The sequence below is a fragment of the Prunus mume genome, linkage group LG6 (assembly GCF_029339155.1).
Source record: "Prunus mume cultivar Tortuosa linkage group LG6, ASM2933915v1, whole genome shotgun sequence".
Classification (NCBI taxonomy): domain Eukaryota; kingdom Viridiplantae; phylum Streptophyta; class Magnoliopsida; order Rosales; family Rosaceae; genus Prunus; species Prunus mume.
Window position 1 is genome coordinate 7,007,648 of NC_142703.1, and position 23,976 is coordinate 7,031,623.

General features: G+C 37.3%; 3 protein-coding genes and 2 pseudogenes across 4 annotated transcripts; 2 read left to right on the forward strand and 3 right to left on the reverse strand.

Moving 5' to 3' along the window:
• The first annotated feature begins 2,157 nt into the window (after window positions 1–2,157).
• LOC103334054 (ribosomal RNA small subunit methyltransferase-like) lies at window positions 2,158–3,691 on the forward strand. Its single transcript, XM_008236980.2, has 2 exons — window positions 2,158–2,594; window positions 2,823–3,691. The coding sequence occupies exons 1-2, from the start codon at window positions 2,286–2,288 to the stop codon at window positions 3,552–3,554; spliced, it is 1,041 nt and encodes a 346-aa protein (XP_008235202.2). The 5' UTR covers window positions 2,158–2,285; the 3' UTR covers window positions 3,555–3,691.
• Window positions 3,692–4,586: 895 nt separating this feature from the next.
• On the reverse strand, window positions 4,587–6,385 carry LOC103334053 (uncharacterized). Its single transcript, XM_008236979.3, has 2 exons — window positions 6,187–6,385; window positions 4,587–5,015 (listed from the first exon to the last, which is right to left on the reverse strand). Exon 2 carries the CDS (start codon window positions 5,007–5,009, stop codon window positions 4,731–4,733), a length of 279 nt encoding a protein of 92 aa, XP_008235201.1. The 5' UTR covers window positions 5,010–5,015; window positions 6,187–6,385; the 3' UTR covers window positions 4,587–4,730.
• Window positions 6,386–9,340: 2,955 nt separating this feature from the next.
• LOC103334051 (histidine kinase CKI1-like) lies at window positions 9,341–11,964 on the reverse strand (annotated as a pseudogene). Its single transcript, XR_016128110.1, has 6 exons — window positions 11,676–11,964; window positions 10,984–11,550; window positions 10,690–10,818; window positions 10,239–10,642; window positions 9,843–10,131; window positions 9,341–9,708 (listed from the first exon to the last, which is right to left on the reverse strand). The product of XR_016128110.1 is annotated as a histidine kinase CKI1-like (transcript).
• A 45-nt stretch (window positions 11,965–12,009) lies between these two features.
• LOC103334052 (uncharacterized) lies at window positions 12,010–13,829 on the reverse strand (annotated as a pseudogene).
• Window positions 13,830–14,510: 681 nt separating this feature from the next.
• On the forward strand, window positions 14,511–23,627 carry MSH6 (MUTS homolog 6). Its single transcript, XM_008236976.3, is given in 23 exon segments — window positions 14,511–15,498; window positions 16,095–16,191; window positions 16,844–16,946; window positions 17,039–17,092; window positions 17,237–17,311; window positions 17,571–17,639; window positions 17,776–17,859; window positions 18,023–18,046; window positions 18,048–18,218; window positions 18,715–19,265; window positions 19,350–19,479; window positions 19,632–19,723; window positions 19,839–20,017; window positions 20,155–20,357; window positions 20,463–20,564; window positions 20,647–20,809; window positions 21,210–21,499; window positions 21,628–21,765; window positions 22,059–22,138; window positions 22,226–22,325; window positions 22,522–22,651; window positions 23,134–23,262; window positions 23,265–23,627. Coding segments are annotated over 23 exon segments (3,822 nt in total). The 5' UTR covers window positions 14,511–14,753; the 3' UTR covers window positions 23,378–23,627.
• The last annotated feature ends 349 nt before the right edge of the window (window positions 23,628–23,976 follow it).

Sequence of the window (23,976 nt, forward strand, 5' to 3'; positions counted from 1 at the left end):
TTTTATATAAATTGTTGTCAGACCTATAAATCTTAGTTATTATGCCAAATTAGGTCTCGCGTTCCAATTGCTTTGTCAATTAGTCAAAATTTGTATTAATTGGAAATTCATCCTTTTGGAAAGAATAATAATATATATATGTATGTTGCATTGACAGACTGATGATTGAATCAAGGTGAAAATTGCAGCTTCAACATTATACTTAGCCACCTAGGAATTTCCATTTCATCGTGTATCTCATTGGGGGCAATGAGCCCTGGCTGGAGAAGAAAGCTCTGTGCAACAACCTCCTCTGCATAAAGATCCTTGTTATAAAAAAAAAAGGAAAATATCCGGAACATAAGAAAAATTAGAACAATTTTAGCCAGACAAAAATGCAACATTTTACGCCAACATAAGAAATTAGTCAAATAGAAGAATCGGACTTATGGATGGCATAAATCCCTATCTAGCTGGGTTCCCAGACCTAACGAGGGGAGATTTAGGGGCAAAATGGGTAAGGGCCGGGGATGGTAATTTATACTTCATTTTTGCGACAAGCTCTCTTTTTTTAAAGATTCGGGTGTGAGATTGCTTGGGTAGAGAGAGAGAGAGAGAGATATGCATATTATTATTATTATTATTTAAATTTAAGTTCTAATATGTTTTTTTCTAAAAACTTTAATTTTCTTTTTTAAATATATTTTATATTTTATTTAAAGTCATGTGACTCTATATGATTGGATGTGTGGGCCATATGTGTGTTACATCAGCATTTTAACAGAAAATGTGATGGAAGTTAATGACATGGACCATTTTAATATAGCCATTTCATTACATTAAAACAATGTCATTAATGCATTATACAAGCTAACTTTTGCTTTCCAAGTTTACCCTATTCAATTATTCTTTTTTTTTTTTTTTTGACAACTCTCTTACCATCTTAATAAAAAGTTTTTTAAATTTTTTTTTATTTTTAACGTAAGTTATTTTTTTGAAAGAAAATGTTTGCTTTCCTCTTTTTTTTTCTTTTTTTTTTTACACAAAAGAAATGTCAATTTTCTATTTTATATATAAAAAAGACATCATTCACTTCCGTAAGCACCCCAATGGTATAGAGTTTACATACTAACTTTTTTTATATATAAAAGAAATTGCTTGATTGCATTTTTTATACTACTAAATAAACCAAAATATCCCCTAACAAAATAGACTTGAGATAAAATATATAGAAGCAAAAGAATAAAAAAATTATCAAAATCGAATTCAATATGAAAAAAATGAATAAATTACAGTGTGGATTAACAAAAGAAAAACGAAAGAGTGGTCTCCATCCATATTAAACAAACGGCTATAACTACCCAAGGCAAAAGGCTTAGAGGAGAGCCAAAACCTATATAAACAAGAAGCCAATACCAAAAAAAATAACTGACCTTAAAAAAAATTTAAATTTTTTTTTTTTATTAAGATGGTAAGAAAGTTGTCAAGAAAAAAATTTAGATCAATTGAATAGGGAAACTTTGAAAGCAAAAGTTAGCTTGTATAATGCATTAATGACATTGTTTTAAGTGTAATGAAAATGACACATGTCATGAGGAAAAAAGAGAAAGTCCAAAGGAGAATGTTAGAGAGAAGGTTGCTAGCATTCCCTTTTAATATATAGAGGGTAACCTTAAGGACCATTAGTGTCACAAAAAAAAACCTTAAGAACAAAAGGTGATAATTACGCAAATTTCAATTACCATTTGTGATAAAAAGCCAAAGAAATAATATAAAAGTGAAGTAAAAAAATAAATTAATGTAGGATAAGGGTAGAATAGGAAAAAGAATGAATAAAAAAGAACAAAATTAATTAAAAAATATTAAAAAGTAAAAGAGAGTGTAAGTGAAAAAAAGAGAATGAGAAAATCAGCTCCCTTTTTTTTATTAATTTTCCAAAGTCTAGTTGAACAAACCGTTTAGTTCTAAAATTCTTAATCTTAGGGAATATTACAAAACTTATTTAAATTATTTAAAAATCTTAATTGAATATCACATGACTTATTTATCCCAAAATAATCTTTTAAAATCTCAATTGAATACAACCTCTCCAAGTTTTCTTTTTAAAAAAACCGTGATAAAACCGTGATAAATTCTGAATAGGAGATCATAGCTTACGTGTTGGTACCGACGCTCTATAATTCCTCCTCTCAACTGCCACACACTATTCTAGTTCAAACTTCAAAATTCCACCGAAATAGATTTCGGTGTTGCATCGAAAACCCTAAACCCTTTACTGAACCCTCTCAGCCTTTGGTTTGGCATCAATGGCAGGAGGCAAAACAAAGAAAGAGAAGGCGAGGCCAGCAGGGCACACGCCCTACCAAGGAGGCATATCGTTCCACAAGTCCAAAGGACAGCACATCCTCAAGAATCCGTTACTGGTGGACTCCATAGTCCAGAAGTCAGGGATCAAATCCACCGATGTCATCCTAGAGATTGGTCCTGGTACTGGTAATCTCACCAAGAAGCTTCTAGAAGTTGGTAAGAGGGTCATCGCCGTCGAGATTGACGCTCGCATGGTCCTCGAGCTGCAGAGACGATTTCAGGGCACTCCTCTCTCCAGCCGCTTGCAGGTACCTCCTTTTTCGTGCTTATTTTCAATATCCGAGCACTTTCTTCTTGCTTTGAAAACCCATTATTGAGTAATTGCAATTAGCGTTTCGGTGAATATAATAATTTAGAAAGTGTGAACTATTATGCCATGAAAGAATTCTCAAATTCTGTTGTATGATGTGTGATGCGATGTGTTGTTGATGATTTTCATGGAATACAGATAGAGGATGTGTTTGCTATGTCCACAGGTTATTCAAGGAGATGTGCTAAAGACTGAACTTCCCTACTTTGATATATGCGTCGCAAATATCCCTTATCAAATCTCATCTCCCCTCACATTCAAGTTATTGAAGCACCAACCTGCTTTCAGATGTGCCATTATAATGTTCCAAAGGGAATTTGCAATGAGACTGGTTGCGCAGCCTGGTGACAAGCTCTACTGTCGTCTTACCGTCAACACGCAACTCTTGTCTCGGGTCTCCCATCTACTCAAAGTTGGAAGGAACAACTTTCGCCCTCCGCCTAAGGTAGATTCCTCTGTCGTTCGACTTGAACCCAGGAAACCACCTTTTGAAGTGAACCAAAAGGAGTGGGATGGCTTTTTGCGGATCTGTTTCAATAGGAAGAACAAAACGCTTGGCTCAATTTTTAGGCAGAAAAGTGTCATCAATTTGCTAGAGAAGAATTACAAGACCTTGCAGGCGCTTAATCTTGCACCAGCCCAACAAGGTGCCTTGGAGGATATTGATGATGTGATGGATTTTTCAGATGAGGACATAGAGATGAATGATGATGGAGTGGATGATGGAATGGAGGTGGAGGATGGTAATGCAGAAGGGGAGGTATCTGAATTCAAAAAAAAGGTTTTGAGTGTGTTGATGAAGGCAGGTTTTGAAGGGGAGAGGTCCTCAAAGCTCAAATTACAGCAATTCTTGGACCTACTTTCTGAGTTCAACAAGGATGGTGTACACTTCTCCTAAATTGGGATCCAAATGTTGTCTGTTAAGATTATACACAACCCAATTTTGTTAGGCTTCAAGTCTTTCTCTTGTTTATTTTGGGTTTTAATGTTTTATAAGAGGGTTATATTGGATAATTTAGTTGGGGATTATGTGGATGGTTTTCCAAGTCTCCTTTCTAATGCATATATATATATATATATATATATATCTCTCTCTCTCTCTCTCTCTCTATTATTATAATGACAATTACTCCTTGTGTCGAGCTTCTTTTGAAGTTTGTTGGCCTACTTTGCTGGGAATCAGTCCGAAAATGAGATAAAATCAGAAGATTGGAGGGGCGAACTCTTAAATGCTAACATCGTTGCATCCAACAGTCAGCGTCTATCCCTTAACGATTGGGGAAAAAAAAAAACAAAAAAGTCGCCGTCCATGGCTACAGGAGCCCTGAGTTTGTAACATCATAATCAAGTCGGTATGGTAACCTCCATTCTCAACCATTTTAGAAATATGCTCATCTTAGAGGTAACCTCAGAATGTGGAGAAAGACTCCCATGTAACGGGAATAACACTATTTTGTTATCCTCGCCCAATAATGCTATGACACATGTGATAATATTTGGCATAGCATTATTGCCTAGAGATAGCAACCTTCGCAACTAAGTTTTTCTCATTCTGGCTGCTGGAGAAGATGTTTAATATCATCTTATTAACAATGAGTGCTAAGTAAGGCTAGTGGAATGGAACAGATCTGAGCTTACCCATGAGAACAATATTTTTCTTGCACAGCTTTGATTTGCGTATTATCCGAGTTTTCAGGTTAGTCAACAGACTCACAGTCGCAGTTAAAATCTGTACAAGCCTGCCAATTGCACTTTCGATCGGGAGATAATCTGTAACAGCTAGTGATTTAAGTGAAGTCAAGAGTACAAGGGATACGAAAATGCCTACTAAAACCTAGCTGGAGTCCAGGATTAATCTTGATAATTAATAATTCAATTGGACGGACTGAATTTCAAAAGCTGATAGTTCAAAAAGTAGTTAATGTCAAACTTGAAAACATAAGCACTTCACTTCATATTGCAAAAGTAGCTAACGCTGGGTAATTCCAGATGTAGTTCAAAAAGTTGATCTAAGACATCAAAAGGAGCACTCCACAAACAGTTTAGGGGTTTAAACCTGGGCACAGAAAGGCAATCAAGTAAATTTAGTCTTCTTCAACTTGACAGGAGGCTTCTCGGGGATTTCACCATCATCTTCCGAGGAGTTTTCAACAAGTTCATCAGTGATGTCATTAGGAACATTATGTCTGGTGATGAAGTCCTTCAATATGTTCATGCTTTCTTCTTTAACGGAAACCACTTGCTCGGAAAGAATGCCCGTATTTCGATTGACAGAATATGTTTCTGAACCAAGCTGGAATTTCACCTTGACCTGAGGCCTACAAGGAACTGATTCTTGAATTTGAGCCTCCATCAGATACTGCAGCACGAATCAATCCAACAAGGAAACAACTATCTTTTAACCAGTGACACACAGTATTACAGTAGAAAGCATTGACTGAATAGTAATTTCTCTGTGGTTTTGTATCCAAATTTGCTTGACAGATGGTTATTTACTTCAATGAAGATGCTGGTTGTGTCCAGAAAGATATCCAAGACAAAAAAAAAGGTTCTGAAAATCTTGATGACATTCTTAGAAACCAGATGACAAACAAATGGTTCACTTATGGTAGGTACTATGCTTCAACAATAAGATGACTTCCATAATAACTCACACCTTCAACTGTACTCAATTGTTTTTGCTCTTTTTGCTAGTACCTCTACTCTTAATTAATTACAGTTAGAGGTATCTCAACAGAACTATGTGCACTACATGACTGAAGACAGCAATAAGAGGATAATTTCAAATTGCAACAATCTAATGATTCTGCTATGTACAATTACAAGTGCGTGTTGGTGAAAGATGATATAAACATATTGATTAATGATTGTTTGGGGTAAATGCCCAATTTAAGCATTAAGATTTGAAGATAAGTCATAAGGTTAGGGATTGGGAGGGGTAAGTTTCCTTCATGACTAGTCCATCTATTACATTCAACTTTGACAAAATTCGGAAGTTGGCCTCTATTTCTTTCTTCAACATACCTTCCAGTGAGTTATCAAATCCAGTCTCATCCTAGGCAGGTTTATAAGAATCACAGTCGAATTTTTTTGTTGTTGCTGTTATTGAGGCGGTGACCCAAAAAGAACTAGAGGACTGACAATATATCAAAATGCCCTTTTTTTCAGGGTTTAGGGTTTTTCAGTGTCCTTCAACTCCTAATTTTCCCCACACCTCCAAATTTACAGACTAGACCGTTTTCCTTTCCCAGCAATTTTGTAAACTGATAAGAACATACCATCCAAACTGATGAAAAGTACATGACATTCCAATTCTTGCCCTATAATCCGGAAGCGAAAGACCCTACGTGAAGATATAACAAGAAAGTTTCACAAAAATTGATCGCTATTCGACATGTATTCGAAAATTGACATTGGTCGTCCAACGCTGAATCCACAGTTATTGGGTTTGTATTCCAATGCAGACTTGGAATTTCAAATTCCAAACTTGTTTTAACTGATTTGTAATTTCAGAACAGAAATTTACTTACCCGAGACTTGGTCCTTCTTTCAACCTCAACGGCGACCTCAAGCCTGAAGCTTTTCAAAGGTATGTATGCTTCTCGCTGAAAAGCCCTGACGTTCCTCTCTCTGAAAAGCAATCCCTAATTTGTAAACTACAGAGGACAGTACCGTAGTTGGTGTTGGTGTACGATAGGGATACAACTTTGCACTCACTGGAGGCTCGTAAACTTTTTGGTGGCTCAAAAGTCAAAAAGAAGGCCCTATAAATGCAAGATTACTTACAAATAAAAATATTTGTTTTCATTTATACGTGTGTATGTAAAATGTAGATCTTTTACAACTAGTAACAAAAATTAAGCCTTAAAAAAAAACTCATTTTACTTGTGGAAATGTTTAAATTTTTTATATATAAAGCAATGATTGAACACAAGAAAAAAATTTGAAAGATATTGGAAGAAAAATATGACATTTTAAGTAGTAAAATGCACCAAAGGAAGAAAGAGGGGTTGAACAATATATGTTAATTATATAAACCACAAATTAGTCCTTCCAAAGACATTTATAGTCGGTTTTTTTCCAAAGATAGTCTATTTGATACATTTATAATCAGAACATCAACTCATCAAGTATCATAAAAAATAAAGTCATATTTCTTAACACTAGTAGGACTTGAACATAGATTTGGTTTGAATAAAATCAAAGACAAACCATTAATGCAACATGGAACTTCAGAAATCTTGATGTTATTAACTTCTTATATATACTCTAGTCCTTTATATATACTAGTATACTACCGTATCTCATATTAAGAAACTATTTTACAAGCAACTTTTAAAAGAACAATAAAATAAATAAATATTTTGGGGCCCAGGGCAGTAGCCCTTGTCGCCTTACCTCAGGGTCGGGCCTGCTCATAAACCGTGGTGTCCACCACTGACTGCTACAAATTTCCTTGGGTTTTTCAAGAAAAAGTAAAATAAAATTTGATGACTTTTTAAAACCACTGTGATATAACCCAATTCCACTAAAATTTGATAACTTCAAAATGTGTATTATACATAATATACCCTATTCGTAAAATACCGTAAATACTTCTCCTTACTATTTTTTTTCTTATATTAATTACATTTTTTGCCAATGGAGTTTGGCTCAAAATCAAATTTGGTCACCATAATTTTAATTTTCATGATTTCCACCACCACCACCACCATGCTGACACTGGCATCGACCACCACCACCACCTCTTCCTCCTCAACCTCCACCACCTCCACAATCGCTATCCTTACCAGCTCCACCTTCATCACCACTCCCACCACCTCTTTCACCATCACCTTCACCTTCATCTCTTTCACCACCACCGCATGATTAGCGCATGATACTTTCAACATCATGTATATTTTAGTCATTATTCACATTTATAATAGTTTTATATTAAAATTTGTCAAACGATTTTAACACTACTATTTGTATTAACAACACTTTAAAAATATTATTTATCAAACATGAAACTGCTTTATTTTACAATTAATTATTTTCAAAGTACAGCAATTGCAACTTTTTTTTAAAGTGACAACAATCCCAAACTAACCCTATGTACTATTGGGTAGGTGGGGAAATGAGGCTGATGGCGGAATAAAGGGAACATGGGGATAGATTTTTTTTAAAAATATTAAATTTTATATTGAAATTAATTATTTTTAACTTAATATTAAATATTTTTTTAAATTAAACAAATTGAGGGAATTGAGGGAATTGAGGCTTAGGACTTTTATTTGTTAATTGATGCAATTATGGTGACGAAATCGAGGAAAATTGAAATCACGGTGATCATATTTGATTTTGAGCAAACCCTAGTGACCAAAAATATAATTAACTTTTTTTTCTTCTTAGGTGGTCAAGAGGCTTTTTTGTAGTGGTTTTGAGTAATTGCTCCCTCAGGCATGGTTATGAGTTCGAGTTCTAGTATCCGTGTAGTGTGTGTGAGTTAAGTATATTATCGTCTCCCTCAATAGAAAATGTCCTTAAAAAAAAAAAAAAAAAAAGGCTTAATTTCTTATAAAGTGAGAAAATTTCATCAATTTTTAGACATTCTGAGGTTAAGTGAGAAAATTTCAATTGCAGGGGGTAAAATGAGACTGAGCATCCGAACAATAATTAAGTTTGTTTTAAAAAAGAAAAAAAAAAAGGGCTATGTAGCTCAAGTGGTTAAGAACATCTACCTCTATATTTGATATCCTAGGTTCGATTCCCTCCCCTCCCCCCAAAATTTCGCTTGTATTAAAATTTAAAAATTTATAAAAAAAAAACTAGTTGGTTAATAAACCTTAATTCATGTTTCACCCACAACCACAACTATATTATAGGACATATAAATAAGATTATTTGTATCACATCTCTAATAGAGAGGAAGCTCACTTATATTGTTGGTGGGCCGCGTAACTATATTGGAACATCCACAATAGACTTCCTAAATCACATCCTTAGCTAAAATTTAAGGAGGAATTTGAAAAATCCACCTCCAATCATGCTCCTTATTCAGCTTATAAAATAGAGATTTTTAGAAGCTCCTAAAATAGAGAGATCTCTATAAAGAAAGGACTCCTAGTGACTCCCTATAATTAAATGCTTCTATATTTAATATTATTTTAAGCATTTATTTAATGCCAGCTATTTTTAATTATTGCTTTTGTGTCTACACTTTATTCAAAAATTGACTTAAAAATATTAAAAACATTTATGACCCTTTAAATTAGGGAGTATGGTTGGAGTTGAAATTTTATAGAGACCTCCTAAAATAGCTTTCTAGTGTTTTTAGCTAAATTTTAACTAAAAAATATAAAGCATGATTGTGAATGCTCTTAGAAATGTAATATGAAAATGTCATCCCTCTGCCTTTAACATTTCGCTTTAAATTTATTTCTACTATCAATGCATCACATTATTTCAAGCAAATGTTCCCTTTGGAACGGTTTGCTTAAATGGTCATCATGCGAGCCTCAATCCTCTTTTTTCTTTCCTCGCCTGGTGCATGACCAGTTAATGGAATGATGGGAATGCGAACATTGGAAGTTTCTTTCTCTTTCCTTATTTGCATTGTTGCTTCAAACCCATCCATTTCTGGCATCTGTTTTAGGGAAACCAAAATTCGCAGTCTTTAATTTCAACTCGAAAGCAGTAGGATTGATTCAACGGATCAATGAATTGAAGAGTGAATAAAGCATTTCCAAATGACACTAATATATTAGGTGCGGATCTGGTAGGTGAGGAGTACGGAAATGAATCATACATATATGTATGGTTACTATAGTAGCTAGTTACCTCACAGTCCATTAGTATATAATTGCATCATGTTTTCCTTAATTAACAAGAGCATTGCGAACAAGATCAAGAGCTTGTCTTCCATTTTCACAAAGCTCCACAGTTGCACCTAGCTGTTATAGATTAACCATATCTAGCTTGCGGTTCACTTCACTATCTTCAGCAACCAAAAATTTCTTCCCGCTCAGGGGTCTGCTCTGAATACCAGTTGATGATCTTGCGTTTGATCTCCATCATGTGGAACTAGAACTGGAATTGGAACTGAGGGGTGGTGATTAAGTGCTATTATTGGCGAGTTTCTTGATGTGGAGCCAACATGAGACAAATATTAATCATGAGGTTGGTTTGCGGCAAGGTGTCATATTACCCAAACCAACAATATAATTATGATCTTGCGATATTTCATATTCATCGTCGGTACTCTTACGAAACTAATCATGTCCTGATGATCTAGACGGCTACCGTGTTCATCGCTGACAGGCGGCCTTTCTCTTTGGTAATGCACCCTAAACTCTGGAAGAAGCCTTACCGCTTCATATAGACGGCTACCGTGTTGTGCCTTGTGTTTGACAACATCATCTTGATAAAAAGCCCCGGTCAACTTTTGAATTGACTCGTTGAAGTTAATGCTATGATTTGCTAACCAAACAACCCTGCACCGATTGCAATTACTACCTATTCCGAGTAAGGCTCATTTTGAATGGTCCAGCTGTAGCATCAATTACTAATAATGCAAAGACTGATGTGCCACGAAGATTAGTCTTCTTTAAGGAGAGACAATATGTTGTTGTTGTCGGTTCCATCTATGGCGCTGATCAAAGGCACTTCCTTTGCTCTGTTCTTGGGATTGCGTGTCAAGCAATCTTGCAAACCCAACTCGGATATTCCTGAAGAACTATGATGACGAGAATGGTACCCCTTATGTCTTATTTTCTGTAGAGTATGAGGAAGTTGCTCTCAATGTTCTGCCACCAATACTTTTATCTCAAGGTTCTCCAAGAACTTTTGTGAAATTCTCCTGCGCTCCTTATTCTTAATCAACAGTACGACAACTGATCCCTCAATTCTTGGACTTGGGATTCGAATGTTCAATGGGGCTGCGTGAATGCTTAGCCCAGAAGTACTAGGAGTTTGAGTGGCTGCTTCCCCAAGTGTAGATATGACCTGTCATCATAAGTACTTGGGCCAAATCTGATTTCAACGTCCTCTTATTTTGTGTTATCTTTAAAGACAATCTCAGATGCAGTAGATACCGCTAGGAGAACATTAAACCTGAAACATGTACCTCGTTCCCCAATCTCCTTGTCCACAATTCGTATTTCTCCATGCATCAAACGTACCTATAGTGCAAAATTTACAAGGAGATGTACATCAAACATGTGAGCAGGCATGAATATTCCAAAAATCAGTCTGTTTAGCCAAGTAATAAACACACAAACACAAACATGAAAATGCATGTTTCCAAGTAAAAAGAAAAGTATATAAAATTGATGTTGATTGCTTACAACAAAACCAAGTCCTAAGCTAGTACCTCCTTCTCCAAGAGCTGTTTCTTTGACCTGGACATAGTTTTCAAATACTGATATTTGCTTTTCCTTAGGAATTCCCTTCCCTGTATCATCCACCTAAAATACAAATTCCAAATAATTTGAATCGTTTTGGACCACATTCATTGTTTCCCTGTCAGCTTTTGCTTTGATGTTCTTGTTAAAAAAGCACAGCAATTGTCTCATAACACCAATGTTCCTGTCAGAAGCAACTATGGAGTTCTTAAAACTGGGGTTTTCCACCCAAGCATGGACTGCTACATGTCCTTCCGGAGTAAATTTGACAGCATTGCTTATTAAGTTGCATAATATTTGCTTAAGTCTTCCCATGTCACCTTTCACTCTCGAAAACTTTATAACGGAGCCATCATAAGGACCCAACGCCACATCCATGCCTTCCTTAAACCCACAGGATGATACAAATCGACCACATCTTCAGAAGCTGGGCCACCTCAAATTCCTCTTCTTCCAGTTGCATTTTGGCCGCTTCAATTTGACTTGTATCAAGAATAGATTTCAATATGCCTACCAAGTAGTTACATATATTTAGCATTATTTACATGTCAAAGAAAACCATATGCATCATGCATGAACAGTTACATATACCCATTAGTTGAGGTTAATGGATCATTGAGACTACTTACAATTACCTAACAGGTCCTTTGTACAAGAATCCATTTGTCTTAAATTTGTTTCTAATTCAGAACTTGGGGCAACTTTGTCGTAAGATATCTAGATCAAACTGGTAATTCCGGCCAGAGCAGCACGAACATAATGGCTTGCAGTAGCAAATGCAAGACTTTTATTCATACTCTCTCTCTGCTTGTTGCCTCCATTTGCTTTATCAGTGTGTGTGACACAAAGATGCATCTCTCGTCTCCCCGCACTAAGCATTAGGAAAATATAGCTGAATATGAAGACAACCATAATAACAATCATTAAGTGCCACTTTGCAATTCTTATGAACAAGGCCGGTCAATAAACTTTGCGGGAAAGCCATTAGTACATAAACCTGAAACTCAAAAAGTATATACAAATCAAGTGATACATCTGAAGTACATAAATCTGAACAAATTATAACACCAAATAGGCAAATAAGATACAAGTGCACAAACTATAATAATATAAAATAGAAACTCTGGCTTTTCAACCCAACAAGTATAACCAGGATGCCTCCTATACCATCTTTGAGGCCAAGTATCATGGATCTTCATGAAGTAACTCACATTCACTGACCACCATTATCAACAGGATCTCTTCTCTATACCCCTTTCTTCGCCATCTCAGCCCACCTTGCAACGACATTGGAGACTTCAAATTTACCAGCAAACTTCATCTTTTGAGCAAGCTCCTCAAAAATGTCAGGTTTCCCAGCTCTGGAGAAGTCGGCTGCAAACTTCTTGAAATCAAGCTGAGGAGGTTTCATTCCTCTCTCTATCATTTCCTCTAGATATTTACAGGCCTCCCCTGATCTTCCCTGACTAATGAGACCTCCAATGAGAACAGTGTATGAGTTATCATCAGGGCAACACCCGTTCTGAATCATCTCATCCCATACAGCACAACCCATATCATAATTTCTCATCTGAAAATAAGACTTCATGATCATGTTATAAGTGTGTATCGATGGCTCAACGCCATTTTGAATCATCTTCTTGTATATCCTCACTGCATCATCTGGCATTCTCTGCTGCCTTGTCATCAATTTTATCAAGGCATTGTAAGTCTTCCCATCAGGAGTGCAACCGTTTTCCTTCATCTCTTTCAACAATTCATAAACCATTTCCATATTCTTTTGATTTCCAAACCCTGTGATTAGGCATGTGTAAACCACAGCATCTGGCTGGCACCCAGATCCACGCATTTCATAAAAAGAGTCAGCTGCTTCTTTCATCTTCTTTTGCTTGCAGAAATCGTGAATTATAATACTATAGCTTCTAACGTTGGGTGACGGACCCTTGGCTTTCATGACCTCAAACAACTTGATAGCATCAGACCTCTTGTGACCCCTCAACAACCCTCCAAGCATAGTATTATACACAACAATATCAGGCTTAAATCCTTTGTCAATCATCTCATTCCACACCCTCCCTGCCTCCATTAAATTCTTCGAGCTGCACCACCCGTTGAGCAGTAGTGTGTAAGTTTGTAAATTTGGTGTAAACCTCCCTTTCAACTTCTCGAAAAGCAATTGCATTTCTTTTCCCAGCTTTTGCCTTTCCAAGAGTATCAAGGAAGCAATTAATAGTATTGACATCAACTTTGCACTTGTACAACTTCATCAGCTCAAAAATGCCAACAGCTTTCTTCCTCTCTTTAGCAGCAGCAAAAGCCTTAAAAGCAATCACAAATGTTTCAATTGTCAAAAGTTCTTTCGCTCCCATTTCTTCAAGCAGGGACACCATGGTCTCAAACTGTCTAGTCTTTCCTAAAATGCTCATCATCGAATTATAAGTCCTCGAATCATGGGCAAACCCTGGCTTCTGCCCCGCCCAACAGAAAAATCTAAAGGCGGGCTTTCTAGCATGCTGGAAGCGTATCAACACGGCCACAACCAAATCATGAGACAAATGAATGCCACATTCATCAAGAACCGCCTCCATATTCCGATCTAAGGCAAACAATTCATCGATCACCTTGCATACCCTATCAACTTCTTCCGGGTCCCCACTAGAACTAGCATGAAAACCCTCATTACCTTCCCATTCACCCCTAGCCTCGTCCTCACCATCAATTTCAGCATCAGAATCCGAACCACCAGCGGTGGCACTAGAAAATCCCCTAATCCTATGAGGATATTCCATACCAACCACATTTCCTAGTAAGTGAACATTGGGCACCACCACCAATCTTGGAATTGTAAAATGGGAAAGCGTGGGTGTTAGCAATTTTTCTTGTAGAGCAAAGAGTGAAGTGGGGTGTGGCAAAAGAAACGGAATTTGACAATGAGAATGATGGAAATTACGATGAGAGAAAAATGAAGCAAACCAGGCAGGGGCAGAGTGCTACCACTAGGAACGCACCTTTGCTCTCCACGACGTCGTTTTTCTCGTCCAGACCTTGGCCCCTGACAGACAGAGCGTAGCGAGGGGGTGAGCCGGCGGTAAAGGTGGGCATCTGAGACTAGTATTGGGTGGGATTGAGAGTAAAGTAAGTGGCTTTGGAAACAGAGCGAGTAGTGTTGGTGCTGGTGTTGAGTGGGTGTGGATCTTCTTAGAAAGTGCGACATTGGGCAGCCATGAAAGGACGCTTGAGTTGAGGCCTCTGGTTCTGGTAGTCTGTCTGGTAGATCGAGATTAGAGAGAGAGAGAGAGAAATTAACTTCAAGCAAGTTGTATCTATCAAGTATCAAAAGATTCAAAGATGAAACTTGTAGCCCCTGACTGACAACGTAACTTGCACATTGTTGGGCCCAATTCTATCGCAGGCCGGCCCAATAAGGCCAACAAAATGAAAAGAAATTAAACTAAAAATGATGGATGGATGGAGGGAGACTGAGACAGAGTCTGAGAGAGGGGTAGGGTTTCCCGCCAAACAGCAGCTTCCCTCCCGGCCATTTTCGGTTATTTCCCGCTACATGAAACATCCCTCTCATTTACTTGAGAATCGAAACCCTCTTCGCCCACAGTCCACGTGCATCACTTTTAAATTCCTCTCTCTCTTTAACCCGCATTCGCAGTGAGTGGCAGAGCTACTAATTAACACAATCATCACACACACAGCAGGCAATGTCGCGTCGTCGGAGCAACGGCCATTCTCCATTGATCAACCAACAGCGCCAAATCACTTCATTCTTCTCCAAAACCACTTCGTCCCCATCCCCCATTTCTTCCAAATCCAAACAAACTCAAAACCCTAACCCTAGCCCCGGTCCCAGCCCTAGCCACACCACTCCTTCGCCTCTCCAGTCCAAGCCCAAGCCCAAGAAATCCCATGGCCAAGAGGTTGTCGGCAAGAGGATCAGGGTTTACTGGCCGTTGGATAATATCTGGTACGAAGGTTATGTGAAGTTGTTCAGTAAGGATAATGGTAAACATTTAGTTCAGTACGATGATGCTGAAGAAGAGTTGTTGGATTTGGGAAAGGAGAAGATCGAATGGGTCCAGGAAACCGTCAAGACCTTGAAACGTTTGAGGCGAGGCCCTTTGTCGACTTCCAACGAGGTCGTTGTGGATGGGCATGTGGTTATGGAGGATGAGGATGAGGATAAGGAAGGCAGCAATGATGTTGCTGACGATGATTCCAGCGACGAGGACTGGGGGAAGAGTGGGGACAAAGACCTAGTTGCTGAGGAGGAAGAGGAGCTTATGGAATTGGAGGATGAGGAAGATGATGAAGTGCCCACAACAAGCACGAACAAAGGAAAGCGAGGCTTGAGGAGTAAACGAAAGGTGAAAGGTGGAGGGAATTTGGGGTCTGCTAAGAAGACCAAGTGTGATAAAGATGTGATGGAGCCTACCCCTAATGCTGAGAGTAAGTACTGGGATTTTGAGTGTGTGCCCTATGTTTCCCTTTATTTGTTGATTTTGTTTGGAGATAAGAAATGTGCCATACAGAGAAAATCATATTCAAATTTCAAATGCATGGCGGGGCTGATGGTGATTTTGTTTATAAAAATAATTACATTTCGAAGGGGCTTTCTCGTGCCTCTGTTTATTTATCTAATTATTTTCCATGTATGTGTATTTCTATGCCTGTTTTAGAAATGGCATTTCTAAAGAATGGCAGCAGTTTAGAAGTGGATTTACCTGATTTTAGAAAATGCAAGCCAAACTAGAGCTATTCTATCCTGTATGACTTATTAAGTGTTAATGGTTAGATTTATACAAGTTTTAAAAATAGGTTGTCAAGCTATATGTGAATTGCATGGTATTTTATTGAAAAACTTTGTTGTCTTTCTGCATTTACTTTCTTATTGCCATGCCAGCCAATGGATACTCAAGTTAACTTACCTTGATTTGGTTATGTCTACTTCCAATCAATGGTGTAACTATTGATACCGAAAAGGTAGGGTCTTTATTGTGGTATATGTTTTATGCCATACTGAATTTGAGCCTGCTTAATTGCAGGCACGAAGGTGGCTAATGGTATGAATACTGTTGTATCTGGTGATGCCTCAGCAAGGTTTATCGTTCGTGAAGCTGAGAAGTTGCACTTCCTGGGGGAGTAAGTTTCTGTACTTATTCGCTATGGTGTTTCTAGGACCACCCCACTTTGTGCCTGTTTTATTTGGCAGTTGCGAACAAGCTACTGGTAATTGCTATGTCTAATGGCAATCTGGTAATTGCCATTTTAAGTTGTTGGTTTTACATTTTAAACCTGTTGTATGGCTACAGCCCACATATAATTCTATGCTGATGCCCTATGGGCTTATGTCACTTCAGATTTTAAAGACTATTCTTACTCCACAATACTGAGGTATATGGCTGCTGCTGTGATGTGAAGTGTTTTTCTGCATCTTATTTTCTTTGGGTCTTTCTGGTATAGCAGTCTCTGTGTAGTTTGGCTGGTGTCTTTGTTTTTTGGTCTGTTTTTGTTGTTCGTTTGGCTTGTGGATGCCTTATCCACTTGTGTGTTCCTTTTCGTTGCTTTCAATAAATTTCGTTTCTATTCAAAAAATATATAATTCTATGCTGACAACATTAGTCAGTCACTGTATCTCTGTTTTGCCTATGACTATTGATGAAAGGAGAACTTTTACTACATTAGTATGCGCAGATGTGAATTTATTGCTCTTGTTTGGGAGGCATTTAGAAAATGTTTATGTGGAATCCCAATTTCATAAATGTTTTGCTCAACTGCTTTGGTCTGGAAACAGAGGGCGTAGGGATGCCAAAAAAAGATTTCCTGGAGATGCAAATTATGATCCAAGAACTCTTTACTTACCTCCTGATTTCTTAAAGAGTTTATCAGGTGGCCAGGTAATTGCTTTTAGATAGATAAGTGGCCTATTGGGTTTGGAGGCACTTTACCATCATGAACACTATTAATCTAGTCATGTGTTAATATTCAGAGACAATGGTGGGAGTTTAAGTCAAAGCACATGGACAAAGTTCTCTTTTTCAAGGTATGTTCATCCTTTACAGTAGCCAAGTAATGTTATATATATAATTTGGATTAAAATATATATATATATATATGTTATATAATGCCACACAAACTTTCAGGGTCATTACTGCAGTCAGGTGATATTTTATTTTTGATTGAGCAGATGGGCAAATTTTATGAACTTTTTGAAATGGATGCACACATAGGAGCAAAAGAACTTGGTCTGCAATATATGAAGGTAATCTATCTTCAAATTCTGTCTTGGTGTTGGCTGTTTTGTGTGAGCACTTAACACTTTCTTTCTTTTCTCATTTTATCTTGACTGTATAATGGTTGGATAAAATTCATTTTATAGGTCAAAAGAAGAAAATAAAATATACAAGCTGTTCTCGTCTGAATTTGAAATTTTCAGATATTTTTTAGCAGCATTATTTGGCTACATCCATTGTGTTTCCTATTTGTTTTTTGTTTAGTAATTTTTCTTTGACTAATATTAGGGTGAACAACCCCACTGTGGATTCCCAGAGAAGAATTTCTCGATGAATGTGGAGAAACTGGCTAGGAAGGTTGGCTTTATTCTTGTCATTTTCTCTAAAGATATCTTTTTTCACTCTAATTCGTTGAAGTTAAACATCTAATATCTATTACAAGTATATTTCTTAATCGGGGGGGAGATTAATTTAATCTGCCTTAACTGAGCAGGGGTATCGAGTTCTTGTTATAGAGCAGACAGAAACACCTGAACAGATGGAGCTTCGTCGCAAAGAGGATGGCTCTAAAGATAAGGTATGCTCATTTGACCTGTCAATATATATACTTGAATGTTTGTCATCTGATTTATATGATATCCTATATTTTAATTCTTAGCACTGCACTTTGTAATTTCATATCCATATTGAAGCTACTCATAAAAGGTACTATGAACTTCTGACTTCACCTTTGTCTATAGGTTGTGAAACGTGAAATATGTGCAGGTGGTTACAAAAGGAACTCTAACTGAGGGAGAGATGCTGTCAGCAAACCCTGATGCTTCTTATCTAATGGCAGTGACTGAAAACTCTCAGAATGTGGCAAACCAAAATACAGAGCGGATTTTTGGGGTTTGTGTAGTTGATGTTGCTACCAGCCGCGTCATTCTTGGGCAGGTGTGAGTCTGGTAGAACATCTTGTTCATCCTTTTCTCATAATTTTCGTTCTCATAATTGTACAGACATATATGCACGCATAAAGCACACAGTTGTTCCACGAACTTGGTGGGACTCGTCACTCATCAAAGCAGTGGGGAGAGGGAGGGCAGAGGGGGTTCATTGTAACTGCTAAGCATAGTTGGTGAAATTGTGTGCCCTATTATGAACGTAAAAGGTCTGGATAGCGTGATTTTCTGGTGCCTGCTGGAATCAGTGGCTGTCTACATTTCCATTAAATTTTGACTGTTTGAGGACATATATGATCAGCGTGCAAGTTGTGACATTGTTACTCCTAATTTCCATTTCACAACAAACAAGTTTTTTCATGCTATGTTATGTAGTGCCTTAGTGAATCAAATGTTATGTATGTCTGTCTTTGTTAATAGTATTGCTTTACTGAACTAAATGTTATGCATGGATGTGTTTTTTACTAGTATTGTTTTCCCTTTAACAGTTTGGAGATGATTTAGAGTGCAGTGCCTTGTCTTGTCTCTTGTCCGAGCTGAGGCCCGTGGAAATTATAAAACCTGTAAAACTACTTGGTCCTGAAACAGAGAAAGTACTGCTAAGGCATACAAGAAGTCCACTAGTCAATGAGTTAGTCCCACTTTTAGAATTCTGGGATGCTGAGAGAACTGCTCAGGAAATTAGGCGTATCTACAGGTGCACCGTTGATCAATTGGTTTCTGGTTCTCCAAAGACATCCAACTTACATTCCAATGATTCTCATTTGGAAGAAGATGACTTGGGCTGCCTGCCAGATGTGTTGTCAGAGCTTATGAGAACAGGTGAGAATGGCATCTGTGCACTTTCAGCTCTTGGAGGCGTTCTTTTTTATTTAAAGCAGGCTTTTCTGGATGAGACATTACTCCGATTTGCAAAATTCGAGTTACTTCCAAGTTCTGGTTTTGGTGATATTGTATCAAAACCATACATGGTTCTTGACTCAGCTGCCCTGGAGAACCTTGAGATTTTTGAGAACAGCAGAAATGGAGACTCTTCAGGGTAACCTTCTTTAAATTATCTTAAACATGTCTTTAATTTTTCTCATTCGAATCTAAATTCTTAGGTAATTTATTTCTCTTGAAGGACAATATATGCACAATTGAACCACTGTGTTACGGGATTTGGGAAGCGATTGCTTAAAACATGGCTTGCAAGACCTCTATATCATGTAGAGTTGATAAAGGAACGCCAGGATGCTGTTGCAAGTCTTCAGGTAAATATTATGTGGGCATTGTTACTTCCAATTCTTCTTTTTCACTTAAAATCCGAATCTTTAATGTATACAGTATCTAGATGACTTGAACTGGACACTGAGCACTTGGGCCTATCTGGCATACAAATGTTCTAATGTATGCTTCTTTCTAGGGAGTTAATCTTCCTTATGCACTTGAATTTCGAAAAGCAATGTCTAGGCTTCCAGACATGGAGCGGTTGCTTGCACGTGTCTTCTCTAGTAGGTAAGCTTGGAATAACCAGTTGATTTTATTATCACTATAGTAAACTTATGCTTATAGGGAACTTGCCGATGGCTCCAGAGAATAATTTACAGTAACTGAATGTGACTGAATGCAGTAAAGCTTGCGGGAGGAATGCTAATAAGGTTGTTTTATACGAGGATGCTGCTAAAAAACAGCTTCAGGAGTTTATTTCAGCTTTGCACGGTTGTGAACTAATGGTTCAGACATGTTGTTCTCTTGGAGTCATCTTGGAGCATGTTGAATCTAGACAACTTCATCATTTGCTTACACCGGGTATTATTTGATTTTTGTGTTTATATTTCTATCATTTCAAAAGATCTTTTTTTTCATCTTATAAATTGGTTTTGGCATGTGCATGTATCTTTTCATTGTTTTAAAAATCTTGGCATCTTATTGTCATTGTTTTGCAGGTCAAGGTCTTCCTGATGTCAACTCAATTTTAAAACATTTTAAGGATGCCTTTGATTGGGTACAAGCCAATAGTTCAGGTCGTATAATACCTCATGAAGGAGTTGATATTGAATATGACTCTTCCTGTGAAAAAGTAAAGGAGATAGAATCTCATTTAACAAAATACCTCCAAGAACAGAGAAGATTACTTGGAAATAAATCGGTAAGAATTTCTACAGAAGACACATTGGTATTTTGATTTCTTAGTGGTGCCCTTCTACAAATAAGGTTAACAAAATCCCGTTTGTCTTCTGTTGGTCTGTTACAGATCACTTATGTCACTGTTGGAAAAGATTCTTACCTGTTGGAAGTGCCAGAAAGTCTGCGTGGGAGTATTCCTCGAGATTATGAGTTATGTTCATCAAAAAAGGTAATTGGAAAAAGGTGTGGAATAATGAATCAAGTAGCTTTCATGGTCACATCTTCCTTGTGTTTCAACCTTAAACATGCAGGGTATCTTCAGATACTGGACACCAAATATTAAGAAATCATTGACAGGGCTATCGGAAGCTGAAACTGGTAAAGAGTCCTCACTAAAAAGCATTCTGCATAGGTTAATTGGACAATTCTGCGAGCATCATCTTAAATGGAGACAATTGGTCTCTGTGACTGCAGGTATGCGTTCTTTATTCCTCTGCATTGGATTTCTTTCTAATCTTTTTTGGTCAAACTCCGTGTGTGGATTGGAACATGGCTTTACATTCACTTTTTCTTTTCTTTTAATAAGTGTGTTTGTCTATGTTATATAGGATAAGAGAACTCTCCATAATTAGACATATATCTGAATTTCTATATGGATATGAGTACTGCTAGGGATACTAAATCTATTCACCAAATTATGTGGCAGTGTTTGATTGAATCAAGTTTGGGTCTTCAACCAAATTTAACTCTAGTTACATTTCAAACCTTTGGGCTTAACAATTCCTTTATCTTATTTCTCAAAACACTTCCATGAATCTAAACTACTTAGTGTCTATTTTATGTTCATGACTGACATTGAACCCTCATGTTGTAGAATTGGATGTTTTAATCAGTCTAGCAATAGCAAGTGATTATTTTGAAGGACCGTCTTGTCGGCCAGTTATCATGAGTTCATCATGTACTAATGAGGTACCCCACTTCTCTGCAAAAAGTTTGGGACATCCGGTTCTTAAAAGTGATTCTTTAGGGAAAGGTACATTTGTCTCCAATGACATTACTATTGGAGGTTCTGGCCATGCGAGCTTTATCCTTCTCACTGGTCCAAACATGGGTGGAAAGTCAACTCTTCTTCGCCAAGTTTGCTTGGCTGCGATTTTAGCCCAGGTAAAGTAGTCTTCTGTTATCATGGCCAAAAAAAAAAAAGTTGTCTTCTGTTATGGTCTGAATTTCTTACTTTGTTGTATTTCATGACTTGTAATGTTTGGTCATCTCCGTCTTTCTTTCTTCGACAGTTAGGAGCAGATGTGCCTGCAGAGAGCTTTGAGCTATCTCCTGTTGACCGAATCTTTGTTCGTATGGGTGCCAGAGATCATATCATGGTAGGCCAAAGTACATTTCTGACAGAGCTTTCAGAAACCGCAACAATGCTGGTGAGAGTAATATCTAGAGCAACCTAGCTCAAAGTAATTGACGTTATTATATATTGTTCTGAGTTTCTCCTCATTTGGTTCTAATAGTTCTAATATTGGTTATGAATCTAGCATGTCTTCTCAATGTATTCCAATATCTTGTTCCATGAGATGTCTTTCATGAGTGAAACAAGTGTATCATACACTGAGTCCTGAAATTTTTAGAGAACTTTGAGCAACTTCAATTGACCGATGAAGGTGTTTTGGTTTAAGAATTTTACTGTTATAAACATATATTTCAATATTCTTTGCAGTCGTCTGCTACTCGTAATTCATTGGTGGCACTGGATGAACTTGGACGTGGAACATCGACTTCAGATGGACAAGCCATTGCGTAAGTGCTAGTCATGCTAGATACTTGTACATGCTTTTGCCTTTAACAAAATCAGTGTTTGTGATTAGTTTCCTTTTCAACTGGCAGGGAATCTGTTCTTGAACATTTTGTCTACAAGGTCCAGTGTCGAGGAATGTTTTCTACCCATTATCATCGACTAGCTGTAGATTATCAGAGCAATCCTGAGGTATGTTTCTCTTTCTTTGGTGGTTGATTTATTATTTTGACATGGTTGGTGATCCAATCATGAATGTTTCTAATCAAGTATGCAATTGCCATAAATGGTACGAGGTTTTTCCTTTAGTTTTTTTATTGTTAGCCTTATTTTTGTAATTGCACCTGTGTTTAATTTGCTGCCTCTTGTTTTTTTTTTTTTCCAATAGGTTTCACTCTGCCATATGGCATGCCAAGTTGGAAATGGAGACGGAGGTGTGGAAGAAGTTACATTTCTTTACAGGCTGACTCCTGGTGCATGCCCTAAAAGCTATGGTGTCAACATTGCACGGTTAGCTGGTAAGGATCTTTACCTTTCACTGCTTCCTTATTAGTTTCCGTAACACAAGTTGGAACAAACAGTAGTCAAATAATTTGGTTGTGAAATATGATCTACATCTGAGGCATCTTGCTGTCTACTGTGGTTTTCTTTGACATGTAGATATCTATGTCTGAAGCACTTTTGCTCTCAGCTAATGTCATTTATAAATAATTTGTCGTGAATGAAGTAGAGAAGTAGTCAAAATGCAATCATTTGGTTGTGAAATATGATCTAGACCTGAGGCACCTTGCTGTCAGCTCTGGTTTTGTCAACGTGTATATTATCTATATCTGAAGTACCTTTGCCCTCAGCTAATATCATTTACAAATAATTTATGGGTTTAGGGTATACATTTTATGAGAATCAAACAAGCTTGCGAAAAATAAACTCTGAGATGAACTTGTGCATTACTCATTTAATTCATTAGCCAAATTCCAGTTCTTACGATTATTTTCTTCAGGACTTCCTATTTCTATCCTTCAAAAAGCTGCTGCTAAGTCTAGGGAATTTGAGGCTACATATGGTAAACACATGAAGGCAGATAGCTTTTTCTTTCAAAGTCCAGTTGACAACATGGTAAGTTGCATCCAGAGTTGATTAGTGCTGTGGAAAAATGGACTAGTCATGAGTCTACCAAGAGCATTGACATTGACTCCCTAACTGAAGTTTGGCATAGAGCAAGAATACTTGAGCTGCAAAGTTGAGATGATGATGCATTTTTTTTCTACTTACCAACAGTCATGGTGTGCAAGCTTAGCCATGTTTGATAGAATGTGTGACTAAAAAAAGTAGAACATATTTTGAGCCTATCCAGAAGACTTAAGAAGCCACTTTCTTTCTAGCTGGATTGACCAACTCTTAAGCTTACAAGTTATAAATCTGGCAAATTGTTGTCTGGACGAGGAGACTGGCTCTTCCATTAGTTGAGACGTCAACGTATTGGTTCCTTTTTTATTTGTTGGTATTGGTTTCAATTTTCGACTGAGGCTTTGAAGTTTGTTGGTTGTTTCCTTTTTTTTTTTTTTTTTTGGGTCAAAGTAGGTTGTTTCCATAAGTTGTATAAGTTTATCTTTATTATTGGCATCCAACCAACTGAGGCTGACTGTTTTCAAAGTGAATTATATGCCGGTAGATCTGGCCGTTCATACTCCTTCCTATTGAACGGGTATATGCAGTTGCTGAGTTCCTAAATATCGACCTACTTAAACAACTTTTCTTATTCTAATTGGGTTGGTGGATGGGTGGATGGGTGGGTTGATTTCCTACTTTTTGGGGATTCGATTGTGCAGAGGACGCATGTAGC